The sequence below is a fragment of the Neovison vison genome, chromosome 2, assembly GCF_020171115.1.
Source record: "Neovison vison isolate M4711 chromosome 2, ASM_NN_V1, whole genome shotgun sequence".
In the NCBI taxonomy this organism is placed as follows: Eukaryota; Metazoa; Chordata; class Mammalia; order Carnivora; family Mustelidae; genus Neogale; species Neogale vison.
The window spans coordinates 68,663,315-68,683,596 of NC_058092.1; the positions used below are offsets into that span (position 1 = coordinate 68,663,315).

At 37.8% G+C, this 20,282-nt stretch overlaps 2 protein-coding genes across 32 annotated transcripts in view; both read left to right on the plus strand.

The window, feature by feature from the left end:
* Positions 1–20,282, plus strand: part of ADGRL2 (adhesion G protein-coupled receptor L2) — a 613,413-nt gene that overhangs the window by 129,852 nt on the left and 463,279 nt on the right. The gene's annotated exons all lie outside the window — the stretch shown is intronic.
* LOC122900125 (cytochrome c oxidase subunit 7B, mitochondrial-like) lies at positions 1,821–2,392 on the plus strand. The gene has a single exon (XM_044238570.1). It carries the CDS (start codon positions 1,846–1,848, stop codon positions 2,086–2,088), a length of 243 nt encoding a protein of 80 aa, XP_044094505.1. The 5' UTR covers positions 1,821–1,845; the 3' UTR covers positions 2,089–2,392.

Genomic DNA, 20,282 nt, shown 5'->3' on the forward strand with positions numbered 1-20,282 from the left:
CAGGATGTTTTGCTAAGGGTTGACTTCTTGTGGGAAAAGAAGTGTTCTTTGACAAAAATGCACACAAACTTATGTTTCTAAAAAAACAAAACCAAATCAGAGCAAACTGTGTGACTTGGAGACACCTCACAAATTCGGATAGAAGCATTTCCAATACCTTGCAAGTTGTTACTATTTAAAGGACGACCGCATAAATCCAATACCCCGTGCGAGATAATCACTGCATCAGATTTTTATGCATATCCTGTGCGCAGCTCAGCATTCAAGCTGCATTTTTTGAATATGTTGTGACTAATTTATGCCAAGTTTTCATCAACCTAGCATTTTTCATTTTTCAATTGACATACAAAGTTCTGTAATTTGTGTGCTCAGTATGTTAATATACTGAGATAGGAAGAGAAAATCCAATGCATCACGATAACAAAAATAAACTGTCAGGGAACCTCGGTAGAAGTGAGAGGTCAAGAAAACAAGCACAACCCTGTGAGTGGCTAGTGTTAGGATTTGCGTGGGTCATGCATAATGCACACGTCCATATCATGAGATGATTTTGGTCATTCTGTTTTAACCAACTCACTCACCATCTGCTCTTCAGTTTCCCTCCAAAAGTTCAAGGCATGCTCTGTAAATAAGTGTTTTTCACACTTTGCTGCAAACTGGAATCACCTGCTGATCTTTAAAAACTGTAGAGGCGTGGCTCCTATCCTGCACACTCTGATTTCTTGGCATGGGGCTCCACGTAAGCATCAGGAGACTTCTCGAAGCTCTCCAGCAGAGTCTAACGTGCAGCCAAATTTGGGAAACAGCTGACAAGGCTTTTCTGCCTCAGTTTTCTCTGATTTGGTCTGAAGAGATGCCGATGTCCTCTCTCACACATAGTTTTTTAAAAAATGCTTTTCCATCTTGCTGTTGATTTCAGGCACACAGCTCCTTAATCTGCTGTCTTCTGAGAAGGATCACAACACAGTGCTCCCTGCTTCCGGCAAACCCGCTTACAGCCTCTCATCTGCTCTCGCCTTCTTTCTTATTTTCCCTTTATACTCTTTCATCCCCTAACTACTACAGATCAGCTATAATCCTCTGAGTTTCCAGTCCTTATCCAATTTCCTATCTTTAGCTATCTTTGGTACCTCATTGCCAGATTAAGCATGAAAAGGTTTCCTTAGCCGTGTTACCCATTTCTTTCTCGTTATCCGAAAACCCACAGGCAGGCTCTACTCCTTTCTTCAATCTTCACCCAAGAACAAAGTCAAGACTCTTAGCGATTTTTTAGCTCATTAGAGTGAACTTCTCTGTTCCAGACTGTAGTTTTCTATCTGTCTCGTCCCCAAATGCTCATTGTTTTCTTGCACAAAACACTACTGTCAGACTTCTTGTCATTTCCCTTGCTCATTATGAACACTGTACCAATGTGTTTCTTAAACACATCCTATCCAATTTGTCTCCCTATTCTCTTTCCCAGAGCCTCCTTCAGTTCCAAGTTAACCTCAGAATTTTAGATCTGGAAGAGTGTCTGCTTTGGGAATTGATAGAAATACTTCCTAAATGCTTGTATACCAAATGGAGGCATACAGAGGACTGTTCCACGACAGAAATGACCAAGAGCCTCTCTAGATTTCCTAGAGCTACTGTAAGCCTTAGAAATGCAATTGTTCCTCACCCCTGTTCTTCCTTTCCTCAACACATTTCATCCAGATTCACACAGCCGACATTGAGCTGGGATCACCTAAAGGGGCAGGAAAGGCTACATTGAACGGAGAGTTATATACATCTGTGTCTGGATGAGGAGACTTGACCCGAAGCTGTAGCAACCCAGCTGTGTAGCCACACTGTTCTGTCTTCAGCATGTTTCCCATGGCCAAAAATGCTCTAAGTCGTCTCCAGCTTCAAAGCATTCAGCAAACAATGGCAAGGCAGAGCAGCCAGAAGCAGACACCTGATTTCCATGACAAATATGGTAATGCTGCATTCGCTTATGGAGCCACTTTCTGTGCTGCTGTATGTGCATATACAGCAACACACATTGGAATAGAATGGAACCTGTCCCCTGTTAGCAGAGGCACCCCAAAGGAATGGAGAGACCAGTAATCAGCCCAGCTGGTGTAACACTCAATTGTTTCAAAACCAATTCAGAATTGATTTCAACTAGAAGCACTGTGCACCCTTTAAAATAGGGCATAATTGAAGAAATAAAGTATATTCAGAACCTTAAAATATATATATGTGTACATCTAAGTCTGTGTTCTAGTCTTTGTCAGATTATGCAAATTATACACTTATTTGGAAAACTGTAGAAGACAGAGGTACCTTTTTGCCTTTCACCTAAGGGCCTGTTTCCCATAAGAGCTGAGTTTTGTAAAATCCATCACTACCCCGTTTCTGTCCCCCACCGCTGCCGCCCACCATTTCCCTCTCATCCGATTCTATACTCAGCTTCTTCCTGGGCTCCTTCTTCCCTTTCATGTCTCCATTACCCTGTTTCAAGTTCTACACTCTCATTTAGCAGGTCACCACCACCTTGTACTTCTCAACTCCCTCCTGTAAATTTACTTCTTGCCGTGATACCTTTCTATGATAGTTTTTCAAAGAAGTCTTTTTTCAGAGGAAAAGAAACAACCTTTTTTTTTTCTTATTTTTTTTTTTTTAAGTCCAAGAATCTATACCAGTGAGGAGAACCCTATCTTCTTTCTGGATGCACGGCGTTTCGAAGTTATTCAATGCACATGAGTCAAATGATTATGAATGTCAATCCCGGAGGTAGAAACAAGCTCAAAGTAACACCCCAGAATAATAATGGCTCAAGAATCAATAGGCAAGATTCGGTTGTCACAAAATCACAGGGTGGTTTTTTTTTGTTTTGTTTTGTTGTTGTTTTTTTTTGTTTTTTAAGTGAGTTCGAGCGATATATGATTATTTTTAACTTGTTCATTTTAAAGGACGTCATTAGCATGTAGAGTTGGGTATTAATCACAGCTTGGCTTCTCTGAGTTTGGACTTGGGAAGGGGATAGATCCGGATTGCACTTGTGCCTTCAGCAAGCAATTTAACCTCTCCTGGTCTGTTTCCTCATTGGTAACCTAGAGGTGTATATCATGTCTCCTCTTCTGAGAGCTAAGTGAGAAAAGATCCGTTAACCACGTTGCAGGACTGGGACATGGGAGGAGCGCCTGTAATGGTTGTGGACCTGTTACTGTTGATGTACCTTGTTACACCTATTACCAAGTATCTAGGTGTTTTTCCTATATTTCTTGAACAGCTGTGATAGGATTCTTTTTCAGACCATCCCAGATCCATCCTGGCTTTTAACATATCAACACAAAGAAATTTTATACTTTCTTACCCATACTTCAGCATTGTTCAGTATTAGGTATACTTTGCCCATTTTTCATTTAAGAACATTTTAAATGGAAAATATTAATACTCCATGCGCTTTCAAAATAGTGTATCTGTTATCAGCCTCTATAGCCACTAGATGTCAATACAATGTTTATCTGGGAAGTTTAATAAAGACTCATTAGTATCCTATTTAATGATTAAGTAATGTATTTCTTTTGCAAGATATGTTAATATCGAAGTGTTTCAGAACATTTTGCTGTCATATTTATGGAAATCACTCCACCAACAAATGAAGTGCTTTGCCTCATCCAGTCATAAATAGTTGCTGAATAGAAACAGTTTTAAGCCTGAATCAAATTTAAATTGCTAAGAAAAATGTATATAGGTAGAATATAATTACCCTAATTGGATTTTCTCCAGGTACTTTACTTGCAGAAAGACAATGAGATCTTTATTATTCATAACTGGATAAGACCTACATTTTATATTGCATTTTAAAGGTAACGTCTTAACTTTTCATAGTTACAATAGTAATTCTGAGGAAGAAATACTAAGGTATTTCTACAACCATTTCCTTTAGGATGTTGGCTATTTTGCTATTTGGCTAAAGATCATTTAAATTCCTGTCAAAACTGAGCTTTGGAAGGCTTGAGTATTTACTCTTCAATCTTTAACCCTCAAATTATAGTCAACAACTTTTTCCTGAACATACTAAATAACTATTATTTTTTGAAACCTCTTACTGATGTAGAGAAATGTAATTCAAATCTCCTTTCCTTTGACATTAGAGTGTCCTGACTTATATGTAAATTAGAAAAAGATCTCAAAACAAATAAAAAATGAAAATCAGATAAACAAAGAAGAAAAGAAACCATATTATCTTTATCTGGGAACATTATTAGATGTATGCTTTTTCCCTCAGTCCCAAATTTTTGTGTTTTTTCTTTCAATCTTTCATGTACCATATCTGTTCATTTTAGGGGGGGAAAAAGGCTAACAAAAAACTTGGAAGATCTACTAATCTAAGACAGATTTTGAGCCTGATCTTTAGTCTCAATATTTCGTATTGTGTATCCTAGTAGTATCCAACATTCCTAACCCCCAACCTTAAGCAAAATTGTATTGTAATAACATTTTAAGACAGAAAATGATATTTTAGGACAATATTAGGAAGTTTCTATTTTTCCTTGCCTGTCTTTCCCCATCTACACTGCAAGTTGGCAATATTTTACGTAAGATTATAACTTAACGTATTAAATATTTTAGAAAGGAAGAAAGAGTAAAAACAGTAGGGAGGGAGGGAGGAAAGTGAGGTCAAGAGGTTCCATCTGAGACCACTCATTAATTTCCCAACCATTTTATGAAAATCCTCTTAACAATGAGGAGCCCAGTGCCTGTTATGTGATAAATCACAGTAAGCAGAGCAGACACAGGGAGAGTAGAGGAGGAGGATATGTGGATGTGGAACATACAGGGAGTGACAGAGGGAGTGGACTGGTAGGCAGGAAAGATTTGTGTTGGTTCAGAATGTTCAGTTGACCTCAGTGCCCCAGAGTTTTGCCTGAGGTCCAAAAGGCAAGAATAAAAAGTGATACCCTGCTTTCAAGGGAGGGACTAGCCCCTTGTCCACCATTGTAGGTACTAGGTACATGAACCTATGGAGCACTTGGAATGTGACTAGTTGAACTGAGATGTGCTGTAGGTATAAAATACATACCAGCGTTCAAAGATGTGGATGGAAGAAAGAATATGAATGATCTCTTTAATATTTTTTATTAGTTATGCATTAAAATACAATTTTGGATTTCTGTGGATAAATAAAATGTTTTAGTAAACTTAACCTCATTTCTTTCTTTTGGCTTTTTCACTATGGCTACCAAAAGATTTAAAATTATGTAAGCGGTTTGCACTGAGTTTGGATTTGGGAAGGGGATAGATTTGTTTCAAACCCTGATTGCACTTGTGCCTTCAGCAAGCAATTTAACCTCGCATGGTCTGTTTCCTCAAGGGTAACCTAGAGGTGTGTATCGTATCTCCTCTTCCGAGGACTAAGTGTTAACCGCATTGCAGGACTGGGACACAAGACGAGCTCTGTAATGGTTGTTGACCCTGTATTTCCACTGGGCACCAATGCATGACGCCATCCAGGAAGGCCTTTCTAAAAGATAATAAAAATGATTCTGTCACCTTTTAGCATTTACCATCATTCACCTCCACCTTAACATCATAAAACTAATTAGGAAAAGTGAAAAATGCTTTGAAAAGGAAAAATTAAGGCCTGTCATCAGGCGTGACATCATGGCATCTTCCTTCCATGGAGCAAGGGCTGGACTTTCTCCCCACTTCAAGTCAAGCAAGGAACTTCAAAAAAGATCCATTTGTTCCAATCAAGATGTAGATCTGAAAAGGAGACCAACTCCTCACTCTAGGATGCTGAAATGTTTAGACAACTCTTTCTCCTGGTACCTGGAACTGAAGGTGGTAAGAGGGCTCTTAGAAAAACCACCCAGGGGGCACCTGGGTGGCTCAGTGGGTTGAGCCTCTGCCTTCGGCTCAGGTCATGATCCCAGGGTCCTGGTATCCAGCCCCACATCAGGCTCTCTGCTCAGCAGGGAGCCTGCTTCCCCATTTCTCTCTTTGCCTGTCTCTCTGCCTCTCTCTCTGTCAATAAATAAATAAAATCTTTTAAAAGAAAGAAAGAAAGAAAGAAAGAAAGAAAGAAAGAAAAGAAAAACCACCCAGGCTTCTTACAGTTGAAGGAATTCAGAAGCTGAATTAGTGATGGGAAAAGGGAAAACGAGGAGGTAGAAGGAAGAGGCTAGGTCTCCTGTCCCTAGTAGAGGTCCTGGTGTGGGCAGGCTTGAGTTGGGGAAGAGAAAGGAGTTCTGAATTGGATGTGAAAGAAACATTTTGGCTTGCACAGTACTGTACTTTTTAATAGCTGAAGGTGACATGTCTAATTCATGTAAAAGCAAAAAAAAACCTATGGAATATGTCTGAGTTCTGAAGCAGGAAAAGACCTATTATATTTCTTATCTGTATCCCCATTAGAATTTAAGCTCCAAGAAGGCAGGGTTACTGTGTCTGTTTTTTTTTTTATTTTCACTTGCTTTACCTAAGGGACCTAAAATAGTATCTGGTCACATAGTAGATATGCAATAAATATGGGTTAAACGGATGAATAAATTGGAGAGAAAATGCTTCCTTTTGTACTTATAGAGTTTTGCACATTCAATAAACTCAACACTTGGGTTAAGAAAAGCAATGCCTGTGTCATTTAATGAGCATGAAGTTGCTGGTGCATAAGGGGAGGTATTGCTGGTCAGTTCAGCAAATGCAGTCCATTTCAGAAATTACAGAGAATAGTCAAATCACTGCATGATGCTCTATCAAGAACTCTGGTAAATTTTCCTTACCAACACTCTCACATTAAGGCTGGTGGTGCTTAAAATATTTCCACTGTTTTAGAGTTATTGAACTTCTTTCAGTCAGTAAGATCCCTTGTGAAATTTCTTCTATCATTCATGGTCAATTACCTTTGTTTTTTCAATTACTGGTCATTTTGTTTGAGATTGAGTTTTGAGTATGATGAACACTTTTCATCATTATTTTATGTAGATTCAAGGAACAGTGAGAAAGATTGTAACTTTGACGAAGATAGATGCTGCCACCTGCATGCTTCCTAACCTTCTCTAACAAAGCACCTTGTTAGATAGTATGTGATTGCTGCCCTGAGGACCCAGGGCCTTAAAGCAATCAGCATCAGCGTGCTGGGTTCTTAGGTTTCTAAGACTTTAGTGCTCTATTTTGTCCGTTTTCTGGAACTCATGGACATCAGTTTTTGTACTTCAAAGTCAATAAAGGTATGATAAAACTCTAAACTTCTAGTTGAAAAAAGTTTGTGCCTGAACAGTTTTGAAAAATATATTTATGGGCATAAAAATATATTCATGTTCTATTCATGGCTACTATATCTCAAAGTATGCCAAAAAATGGTGACGATTGTTTTACCTGGGTGTGGGAACTTAGCTAAAAATATGTGTGCACAGTCAGCACCTACCCCAAGCACAGGTTGACCATCACAGTTGCCATGACTTTGGTCCATGTCCTGATACCGCCTTCCCTTTCTTCATTGCCTGACAACTTTGTTCAAAGGTAACAACTTGCCTTTAAGCTATATAGATGAGATCTTTCTCCAAAGATTTTAAAAGCATTTATGCATATTTTAAAGTATTTCATGAAAGAGAATTAGGATTCTCTATTTTTCTATTTCTTGAAATAAAAATTTGACCAATTTTAGTCTAATTGCTGTCCTCATAGATAGTGGGAAAAGAATGTTGTAATCTTTAATAATTTCAGAAATGATTTCATCTTTCTTGAGGAGAAAAATGACAGGGAGCTGTCACACTGGAAAGGATAATCTATGAGAGGAGATGGGCAGAGTAGTACAGAAGACAAGGACAACAGTGAAAAGATAAAGATTGGAGCAAGGAGATCAAATGGATAGAAAAGGAGCCAACTATAAGGATATCAAATTGTTGTCAACTCAAGCATCAACTTAGATTAAGAGTGACTTTCCTGGAGCAGGTTGTTTTGAAAATTTTTAAGACTATTACAAGCTGTGTAGGAAAGAGAGTCTTGATCATAGTGCAGGAAGGGGGAGCTGGGTCACAAAATCCATGTACTTCCAGACTCACCACCAATGTCAAAGAACCCTAAGAACTAGTTCCAAATTTACTTTTTCCATTGAAAAAAGAAAACTCTTCCCACTAGACATTTCACTTGATATTAGCCAAAAGGCCGAGAAGACATTTAAATTTAAAACAAATCAATGGTTTAGAAAGAACATAAACCAAAAAAAAAAAAAAAGAAGAAGATGAAGGAGGAGAAGGAGAAGGAGAAGAAGAGGAAGAAAAAAGGAGAAGAATAAAATCATTTGACAATTTCAGACTAGTTCACATCTCTGAGGTCTCCATTATTATACTTTAAAGTACTGAGAAAGCTTGAATAGATGGGCCACTGAAAGAAAGAAAGAAAGAAAGAGAAGAGAAGAGAGAAAGGGAGGCAGGAGGAAAGGAATAAAAAAAGAGGGAGAGAGAGAAGGAGGGGTGGGAGGAGGGAGAGAGAGGAAGGAAGGAAGGAAGGAAGGAAGGATGGATGAATTATGGAGGTACAAAAAGTACTATAAATCTAGCTATAAGGCAAATATTCTTTCAGTGCTCAAAAAGAGGAGAAAAAGATGAATTGCATTTACCAGGGAAAACAATGCCCTTTCTCTTCTCCAAAGTGAAAACCTCCACCTGTGCTCCCTCTTGTCATGCCAAGAGCCTTCCTTCTTCTCTAAATAAGCAAATTTAATGAAAGAATAGTATGCCCAGCTACCTTCCCTTTTTCATCTTCTAGGACCACTTAATTCCTTATAATGGATTTCATTTCATTCCACTGGAATCTCACAAAATTCTTACATAAAGAATTGCTAAGTGTCCGGTTTGCAGCACATCGTTAAATATCTTTCATTACACTTGCTTTCAGATAACATTGTGTTACTTTAATGTACAAGACCATATGTTTGCCTGTAGTCACCTTGTGTCTTTCTCAAGCTCCTCATCTGGCCCCTCCTCTTCTGACTATAAGTATTTTCTTAGATTCCATCCTCATTCCAAATGTTTGGCCTCAGATACTATATGTTCATGACAACCATGAATTAAACCATATTTTTATCTCACGAATACTCAAGTCTACCTGCTTAGTCCAGACCACCTAAATGTTGACGTTGTGTTCCAGCTGCCCACTAGAAAGATCCATGGTTGTCCCACACATACTTCAGTTCAACTTGTCCAAAATCAAATATATCTTCTGTGTTCACAGACCTGCTTTTGCCTTTGTTCTCTAGATCGGTTGACCATTCTGGTGAACTACTCTTGAACCGATCGATACTCAATACCCACTGTGCATTTTGCTAAGGTTTACTTGTGATGTATCATAGAAGAGGCACGACAACCCTCTGAGAGGAATAATGATAACCATTTTACAGATGGGGGAATGGAGGCACTAGCTGGGTAAGGAACTTGCCTGAGAAAATACTAGGTTATTATTAGGTTGTAGTGTCAGAATTCCTACCAACAATTACTATCTTGAGGCACAATAACATTGTGTGACCCTGATGGAAATGTGTATGAGGAGAGGTGGGTTTATTCTGTTTCTACAGAGGGCAGAATTGGAACAATAAACAGAAATTACGTGAATAAAAACTTCAACCAATTTATCAAAGAACTTCTTTAAAAGTGGTATTAGAACACAAAGAAAAAAGTTTGTAGGCAAAATAACGGCTCCAGATTTGGCACTATGGGGGGGAAAAGTGTTTGGGACAAGAATAAATTTAGATCACACACACTCCTAAAATTCACTATAAAATAATGTTTCCTCCCTCCTTTGGATAATAGATTCAATAGTCTGCTTACTAGTCACACGAAAAACTAAACAGATGCCCATGAACATTTAATAGATACAGTGAATATTGGATAATCAATGTATCATGTACTCAACAATCTTAATCATTTTAAATAGAAAAAAAGTGATTTTTTTTCTTTCTTATTTCAGTGGTTCAGCTGCTTTAGTTCATGTCATGCTCTCTGTCTTTGAAAAGCAGCTTCCACAGGCTGCTGCAAATATTTCTAAATGCTCCTGCCCTATAACGTAGCTCTGGTTGCAGCATCGCCACGCTGTGTGGTTTCAACAGGAAGCGGGCCGAGTGGGGTGAATGGAACAACTCTGAAACTGTGCTGGGAAATTGAAGAGAACATTCCTTGTGTGTTTGGGTATGATTCCTGCCCCCACCCCCCAAGTGCAGTATATCTGCGTTTTATGTAGTTTGGGGTTTCATTTGTTTGTTTGTGTTTTTTCAAGACTTTAATCTAGTTTTTATTGTTTTACTCTCAGCTGGAAGCAAGGGTCTGTGCGTAACACTTCGGATCACGTGATCATTGTTACTCAGGAGAGTAGATAAATAGGGGGAGGGGCGAGAGGAGTCATGGTCTCCTACGAAAACCATAGCGGGGTAAGATAATGAAAGGTGAGGTGCCGGAAGAAAAATGCCGAAATTCACGCGTGGTTCCCGCGGCGCGGCAGGCCCGGCGGGATGCCCAGGACTCTGGCTGAGTCCACGGAGGCCACTGGCAGGTGCCTGCAATAAGACTGTTCATCCCCTTTAATTAGCACCTCATCACTCACACCAGCTTGGTGTCACCCAGCTGGCTAGAGCACGACGACACCTCCAGCTTGAACTGGGCTCCATTCCATTTTCTTGGGGCTGATGGAGACATGTGGTGCTTTCTTCAAGTGCAGCTGGTGCTGGCACTTTCATTGTAAATTTAAATCTCTGTTTGGAAAAAGGTGATAAGAACAGTTTGTTTCAAGTCCCTGGTGTTTAAGCCTTAAGCAATTCCCAGCAAATACATTCAAGGCTCCTTCTGGTTTGATCGGCTACAATTTGTAGTCTTATTAATAGTAGCAGTGTTCCAATCCTTCTTAATGATATGCACCCCAAAGGAAGGCTCTACACAGTCATCGCTGTTTCTCTGTGGTTCAAAGTTGGTGCTGATCGCTTTTAGCATTTTTGGTGGTGCTTGTTGATCAGTGCAAGTTATGAGAAAAATGCTGGCATCTACATGCATTTATTGGAGATTTTTTTTCTTGTTTCTATGGGACAAAAATGGGAGGCTTTCTAGATGCTCTCCATTTCATTGCAGTGCTTCCTAAATAACACAGGTGCTAACATCCAAGACTGCACAATGAGCGTGTAAGAACTTTAGGTCTTCTATTTTTCTGAACACGATTGTGCCATCATTCTTCAACTCATGTCTTATAAATTATCTTGATATGTATTGCACTTGAAAGTTATTACATAAATAGCATTTTTATCTATTTTATAATCAGCCTGTATGTCTCTTGGCTTTGGTCCCCAAGACAAAAATATTTGTCTTTTCTTTAATTTCTTTGAAAACCTTTTTGTATGCTCTTGAGGTATCAGGTAATAACTGAACTTTGGAAGTAAAGAATGAAAGTGCCCAAATAAAATAACTTCATTTTTTATGTGATAGTCTAAGCTCCCACCAGATGTCCTTATTTATTCTCTCGACTTCACGATCACCCTTTTTTTGAAATTATCATTCCATGTCATAATGATACCTTAAATTGTATGCCTTGTGTTTTCTGGACACTATTTAATTTGGTTCTCGTGACAATTCTGAATCTTAAGATTCAGTAATTAATTAATCAATTAATTTTAATTAATTAATTAATTAATTAGTGATTAATTAATTAATTTACCTTATGGGTAAGGAAACAGAAATTCTGTGTCGTGGGCTGGGGTCACCCAGCTGATGACAGAGTTGGCAGATCCTAAGCCCACGCCTGTTCTATAATACAAGGCTAACCCGCTAGGTGACTCTAAACATACCTACTTTCCTACATCCAGAATCTCTTGCCTAGTAAACCTCCACCAAGGGCAACTAACTAGAAGCCCTTACGCATTAAGAGGGGCCTCACACATCATCAACCATGTTACTTTGGCCTAGTAATTGAACTTCTCAGACTCTAGCTTAGTATTTGTAAAATAGAGAAAGGCCGCACTCATGTAACTAAAGACTAAATAAGGTAAAAGGGCAAATATTTAGCTTGGTAACTGTTAGTTAACTTCATTTCTCTTTTATACCAAAAATGTAAATGCCCAACCTAATATTACTAGGTGAAACTGAAATTGTCTCAGTTGTTCAGCTAAGAACTGTATGACATTGAACTTGACAATTTGTCCTGAAGCAGTGTGAAATAAAAGTTTTATGTCAAATAGAAGTTTTATTTTAGAACATATAGTGTAAGACTACCCTGCCTCTGTATAAAACAGATAAGAAACATTTTTCTAAAGAGCAGAAGGTATAGATAAACATATTGGTGGAAAGGAATTAAACAGTTTTTAAAGCTTTATATAATTAATAATAATAATGGTAGACTAGTAGCAATAGCTATCACTTATTATGTAATCACAAGGTGCTTTTTACAAGCTTATTTTATCCTCCTAACAAAATTATCTGATGTGTAGTTTTTATTAAGCCCATTTTACAGATAAGGAAACTGAGGCACAGAGGCAAGGCCATCCAGTGCAGGAATTTACACCAGTCTGCTGATCATGCCCATATATATCATTGCAATATATTGTCTTAAAATAAATAAACCACGACTATTAACTCTTCATCAGCATATAGATTACAGTAATGAAGACATGTGCTGAACTCTTGTGTTCCCAGATTAGAGTTTCAGTGTATTGCAGCATTTATGTCATTTCTTTACTTGTTAACATCAGTCATTGTCAATACAACTACTCATTAAAGTTGAAAATAGATACAGACTAAAGACACTTAATTTGAACTTTAGATAACACTAAAAATATTTGTTCATTAAATATTTTCCAGTTATTTCTATCATTATCTGGTGACAAATATTTTAAACATACAAAAAATAACTGCAGGTATTGGAAAACAATTTGTGACAATAATAAAGGAGCTAATTGAGATTTCTAAACCAAGAAACCCAATAAACTGTCAATAGGGAAATAATTTTTACAAAATTCAAGGTCTAAGAAACACAACTTTCTTATTCCAGTTCTCTAAGATATAAAATCCCATGAGACATCTTGTCCCCATGGAGGTTACACATGAGCTCCATAAAGAGAGAGAAGAAAATTGGAAAAATACAATATTCAACATCACTTTTCAAGCTTCAGCCATCCTTTGAGGATGTCTCCACTGCCATTGGTGAGGTTGCAGAAAGCACTGTGGCCCTTAGCTCAGAAGCTCCTGGGCAAATGGGTAATTGCCCAGGGCTGAACCAGCTCGGTCAGCCAGGAGCCGTCTTCCCCCTGATTTGGAAGAGAACCAAGAGTTGTGTTTTGTTAATCTGGGTAACCTCATTTTCCTCTCATTTAACTAGTGGGAGTTAATTGAACTACCTGCTGAGATCTCTGGCACATAGCTAAATAAGGTGAAATGAGGTTACAATGTTCCCTAACCCAGTTTTGGCCCCATTTAAAGCATGGAGTGGTTTTCAAAGAGGGTCAGAAAACACTTTGAAAAAGGCAGATCACATGCAACTGCTTCATAGCTACGCCTGTAGAGATCCCTTGTTTTCCTCCTCCTTCACTCCACCCTCCAACCTCCAGGCTGAGTCCTTCCCTGTTTCTTCCTTCCCTCTCACCCATATCCTCTTCCCATCTTTCCAAGCCAGTTACTAGTGAATCCTTAGGACCTTCCCACATCTCTGTGTTCCACTGAGGTTTCCAGACACAATGGGTTTTCTGCAGCTCTCTGTCTCCTAACAGTCCTTGCTAATCCCTCTTTCAGTCTGTAAAGACTGAATCTATACAAGGTTGAATGTTGCCTTGGGGAGAAGAAAAAGATCCAACCCACATACTGCTTATATTATTTTAAAATATCAAGCCGTTCAATATTTTAGCTGTGTTATGAGTGCATTAATCAATTATCTGGGGTTCGGTAGAAACAGATACTTGTTATTTCTGACATAAAGAGCAGAATATAGTTTGTGGCCCCCCCAAAAAGTCTGAATAAGGCACTGCATGTTTCTGCCTTGTTTTCCCTTTGGGAAAGTGCTAATGGATTCATTTCAGTATCTCCTTAAAAATGTATATTCTTCTTTTACTACCCAAGTAATGCATGTTGATCGGAAAAAAATTAATTTAAAAAATACATAATCACTGCCTTTTTTTCTTGTCTTGAACTGGCACATATAAATTATTATAAAGAGTCTGATAGCCATTTATACCTTGTTTGAGCTGTGTGATTCTGAAGATGAAGCCCAAATACCTGAAATTTCTGGAAATTCCCACTTCACACTGTGAGAATTCACTGAGTATTCTTCCTTTACTTAAAAAATAATTATTGAAGTATAGTTGACATTCAATGTTATATTAGTTTCAGTTCCTTTACTTTTAACTTGTGTTCCATCACTATCAGTGTATTTTTCTGGGAGAATAGTAGCAATTGTAAAAATGTTAAAATGTATCACTGCATGAATACATCTTTACTTCGTACTTACGACCAGCAGATATTAGCTAGTGTTCTCTTTCTAGATGTAACAAAATTCTTTCTAATGAATGATCATTCTAAGCCTTACGCCTACATTATACACATCCTTACCTTTTATACTGACCACATATTTTTATTTAAAAAAATATATACCACTCTATTTTTATTTAAACTGGTCACCATCTCCTCCTTGACTCCCCCTGCTCCCTCCATCAATCTATCTATCTATCTATCTATCTATATTTGAATTTGCCCAAATTTGTGGATTTATTTTGCTTGTTTGGCTTGTCTCCAAACTCCCTGTAGAAAGCTAACTACCCCATGACACCACAAAGGGAAACAAAATGTCATCCTCAGGACCTAGACTCGGCAATAAAACGACTATCGGGTGTTTTATGAAACCTGAACTCAAACTAAAGGGAATGTCATAGAATTGTTCCTAAAACCACGTCTGTTTTGTGCAGCCCACCATGGAACATTCTTTAGACCTTTAAGTTCAAGTTAGGAGTGATCAATGCCTTGCATATTGCATGTTATTTAATCCATTTAAAAAAGATTCATGGTTGTTACATCCTAGCAAGATAGGGCAGATGAAGCCGCCAGGAAGAGTAAAGAGCATCCAAGACAAATGCCCCAGCACTTTTGTGCATTTAGAAGCAAAGAAGTATATTGACAAATAATAGAATATTCCTGGGGCAAATTTAAAAGGCAAGGGAGTGGAGGAAGGAAGCAGAAGAGGGAACAGAATAGTATATATAGAGCCAATCAGTATCTGATAGCCATTTTTATTTCAGGGTAATTCATTCTTTCACTGATAACCCTAAGTAAAACCCAAGTCTGCATAGGATTATATATTATTTTCCAGAAGAAAAAAAAAAATAAGTCTTAGCCATGTGTAAACAGAATCAAGACGCCAGGCATAGTGGTCTTACCGACATTTCCACACATACTGTCAAGCACAGCATGATTAGAGTATAAAAATAAGAGAGAAGTTGACCAGGCTATTTTTCACATTGGATATGACTTGAAGTTTGAGTTTAAACAAGGTATTTTCAAACATATTTCCTTTCATAAAACCTTTTAAAGACATATGGAAAGACACATGTTTAACAATTATAAGATAAGTTCATTTGAAACTCTTTAGAATAAGACTGAACTTCTCTAAGTCATGGTGTCTCTGATTTTCAAAAGGTGAAATCAAATCCCAAAAAGAAAGCAATTGTGGTGGAGTTAATTAAGACAACTTTGTGGCTATATTTGATCATTTTTAAAGAGTATAAGTTTCTAAAGGGTATAGGTTTTCATGTTTTAAATTGTGTAGGTCTTCAGTATAAAAGGGCCAGTTCCCCTCACCAGATGTTTGTGTATACCTGCCGGGGGCTACTTATACATGGATAACGTGGGGGACCCAATCCCCTGATGATCTGGCTTTTATAAATTTAAATTTGAAAATAAATTTAAAGATTAATTGGGCAAAATCACACAATGAAATAAAAAAATGCATGTGTTTCCTTGTTAAATCTGATTCTTTACAGAATTTTTTTTTTTTTTAAGAACACATTCTTAAATCTTACTCTCTTTCCTAATTCAAAAGACTGATTGGACTACAGAGGAATGAAACAGCTTGCCCATGTCATCAGATCTTTTTATTTGGGCTCCAGGTTTCTGAATGAACTTCCACACATGCCCTTGCAGACATCTGAACTGCATAAATCCACAGGTGTTTAAGGAGCCCTAAAGCTTGGGTCAGATAGCAGACATGCTCCACTATGACTCTGTAAGGATTTCGTACTGTGTAAGCAACAGTTGCAAGGATTTCTCTTTACTGCTGGATAAAGTCAGTAGCAGGAGAACCACGTTTTGTTTCCTTCCATAATTATGATGTGGTTCAGTTGTATTTCCATTATGAACTCTGTAGAGTAGATTATCTTATCCACAGTGTAGGTAGCATTTTCCTTCTTTACTTCACATACAGGACAGCCTGGCACAAAGTATCTTAAAAGGAAAAAAAAAAAATAGCCATCTTAGAAGAGAAAATGTAATCTGATGTGCTGATTTTCCATCTTTCCATGCACTATACTAAGAAAACAATTTCGAAATGCCCAAATAGCATTTATTTGTTCTTCTTTAACACTGGTAAGTTCGCATATCTCAGATACCCTTTTCGTAACAAAAATTTGAGTAAAGTTAGTATAAGCAATTGACAGATTATACCCATAAAAATGTCTGAAAAATCTAGTTTTGTTTTGTTTTAGTAATTATGCCTGAAACCAGATTTAGAGGACAATTTCAGAAGAAAAACAGAGAACTTCATAGAACAATAAATATACGATATGCCCTGAATGATATGACAAACTATAATATTCAAATGTTGCTCAATATAAAAGTATTAGCTCAGCTTAGACAGAGAAATTGAGTCTAAAGAAGAAAAGTAAGGAATTAAAATGGGGAAAAATATGCTTGAAGAGTGAAAATAAAGTTACCTACCTTCGTGACATACAGTAATTAGAAACTAGGGGGAAAAAAATAAAAATCTTTAGAGGATTTTTAAGATCAGAATAATTTAGAGGGGAAATGATAAAGGTCTATAAGAAGAGGTTACTTGAAAAGGCATAATTACCTCAAATAAAAAGCCTGGGGGTGTCCATATTGCTCCTGTTTTAAAATTTTAAATAATTTCAGAAATATATTTATGATAAAAATTTTCTGTCATATATTAAAATGGTATACTTTGAACTGTATTTTAAATTGAAGCAGAATAAAAACAGGAACATCAAAACGTTCCTTTATATGGTCTAAATGGTATTTCCGTGCTTTGCTTTAAATGCAGTATTTTCTTTTTTAAAAAGATGTTTCTAGGATGCCTCAAGAGCAATGAAGTCAGTCTCCTAGGGAAATGATAATTTCTTAGACAGTATCACTGTAGAGTACACACAGGTATCAACAAGTGCCAAAGAGTCTTGTGACCTCTCTGCGTGAGAAGGTTGCTGAGGCACACTGCCCTTGCCTCCATGATGAATACACAAACATTTGGGAAAGAGAGAATCAGATCCACTCAAGTAAACATTGATTAGCAGTCCAGCCTGATTCACCTATCAATGAATCATGTATAAATGATGAATCAAGTGAACGACTGAAGATCAAAGGCCATCGGCACGTACAAGTGAAGACTCAGAGTTAACCTCCACCTGAGATTAGACATCTACTGAGCCAGCACCTCTGCCCTCCACACACCTCCTTCGTGCTTCATGCCCTTGGGCAGCCTCGATAGCTTTCTAACGACTTCTATATTTAAGTCACTGTGCTAGCTTTCTTAGGAAAATGTGCCCAAATCTTTCCTTTGAACATCCTCAGCAGGAGGAGGTGGTAATTTCTGAGAGGAGTTTGGTTTTGAAAACAGGCAAGAGTTGCTTGTACCCTTGTTCAGGGAATCACATGAGAAAACAAACCAAACAAGGCACATGGAACCAAAACCCCTTGTGTCAGCCTTCACGGCAGCTGATGGATGTCATCCATTTAAAACGTCACTGATATTCCCTCTAGACCACGAACTTCTCAAAGTCAGGAATCAAACTATTGCCATCATTCTGTATCAACTCCTAGCACATTGCTCATTGGTTGAAAATAACTAATCTGAGGCACCTATTTGGCTCAGTGGATTAATCCTCTGCCTTTGGATCAGGTCATGATCCCAGGGTTCTGGGATCCTGCCCCAAGTAGGGCTCTATGCTCAGCAAGAGTCTGCTTCTCCTTTGGTCCCTCACCCTGCTCGTGCTTGCTCTCTCTCTCTCTCAAATAAATAAATAAAATCTTAAAAAAAAAAAAAAAAGAACTGATCTTTTTGTATGGTTCATAAATTGCCTCTGAAGGCAATCCAAAAGAGAATCATAAAATGTGAACATCTTTGTAATAAGTATTAACTATTTGGATGAATAAAACTACACATGTTCTGAAATTTTTTTTTAAAAGAATTTATTTATTTATTTGACAGAGAGATCACAAGTAGGCAGAGAGGCAGGCAGAGAGAGAGGAAGGGAAGCAGGCCCCCTGCTGAGCAGAGAACCCGATACGGGACTCGATCCCAGGACCCCGAGATCATGACCTGAGCCGAAGGCAGTGGCTTAACCCACTGAGCCACCCAGGCGCCCAACATGTTCTGAAATTTTAAAGGCAAAATCCAATTATTTATAGATCAATGCAGAATATCTACTACAAATTGATAAAATTTCAGTAGTGTATAGTGCTGTTGCAAATTATTTAAAATGCATATCAAGTTCTATATCATGATTTTTTTCTCCACAAGTAGCATGTATAACTCCGAATTCATCTCTCACTTCCAGAGTTATAGAAATCTTCCTTAAATTGCCTTTTGTTCATTTAGACAACACAGAGATGTGGATGTTTTCCTCATGATTTGCATATACGAATTAGAAAACCAACCTCACGTTTGGCAGACTTATAAGTGCTAAATTTCTAATTTCGTTTCTAGTTCTTATTTAATTTTTAATTCTAGTTTGTGATTATTGATTCAACAGGGGAAAAGTAACCTCATCAAAATGTACACCTTTTTGAAAATATCTGAAGTCTTTTGGGGCACCTGGAGGGTTCAGTTGTTTAAGCATCCAACTCTTGATTTTGGCTAAGCTCATGATCTCAAGGTCATGAGATGGAGCCTGGGGTTCTGTGCTCAGCCCAGAATCTGTTTGAGTCTTTCTCTCTCCCTATCTCACTTTGTCGCTCTCCCTACACTTTCCCTCTCTCAAATAAATAAATAAATCTTTAAAAAAAAAATTGTCTTAAGACCTTAGAAGGGAGGGGTGCCTGGGTAGAACAGATAGTTAAGATAGTTAAGATTCTTGGTTTTAGTTCAAGTCCTGATCTCCAAGTCATGAGATCAAGCACCTGGAGGGGTTCCATGCTGAGCCCAAAGTCTGCTCAAGTTTCTCTCTTTTTCCCTCTGCCCCTTGCACCTACACACTCATGTTGCACGCTCTCCCTCTCCAAAATAAATAAAGATCTTTAAAAAAAAAAAGACTTTAGAAAGGAGGCAGGAAGTGATACAGCTACCAGAAAGAAGTAGCAGGGGGAGCTAATGGCTTTATCAATTTAAAGCTGAGTAAATAAATAAATGAAAATAAAAGGGGCTAATTACATCTGAAGTTCTAGCAATAGAAGTCCATTTAAAGATAAATTAGAGGAGTGTCTGGGTGGCTCAGTCGTTAAGTGTCTGCCTTCGGCTCTGGTCATGATCCCAGGTGGGATCTAGCCTGGAATTGGGATCCCTGCTCCGCGGGAAACCTGCTTCTCCCTTTCCCCCCTGTTTGTGTTCCCTCTCTCACTCTCTTTCTCTCTCTCTCTCTCAGTCTGTCAAATAAATAAATAAATAAATAAAATCTTTAAAAATGCATTAAATAAAATTAGATTAAAAAAAGATATATTAGAAAGTGAGGAATATTGCTGGGGTACAACGGAGCTGAAGTTGTTTATTCAATAATGCTGTCCACTCCTGTGATCATTCAAGGTTATATTCTGGAGTTTGAGGCAGAGGTTATCTGAATAAACCTTTACTTGAAAAATGGACAGGCTTTAGGAGATACAGAAAAACGTACACAAATGTCAGTCTAAAGTATATTTCCCTCACAAATGCTTAGATATTGCTGGATTTTTTAGCTACACATGGTAATATCTTTATTTAATTCAGTGAAATAGTTCGGTAAAGAGCACATGCCTTTTGTTTCCAGGAGGATATAAAACGGCAAATCTCCAGTGATATTCCTTCCATCTTTTCCAATAATATTTTGGTTATCTTTACCTAATAGGCTGATTTTGCATAGGTGGTTTGAACTACTT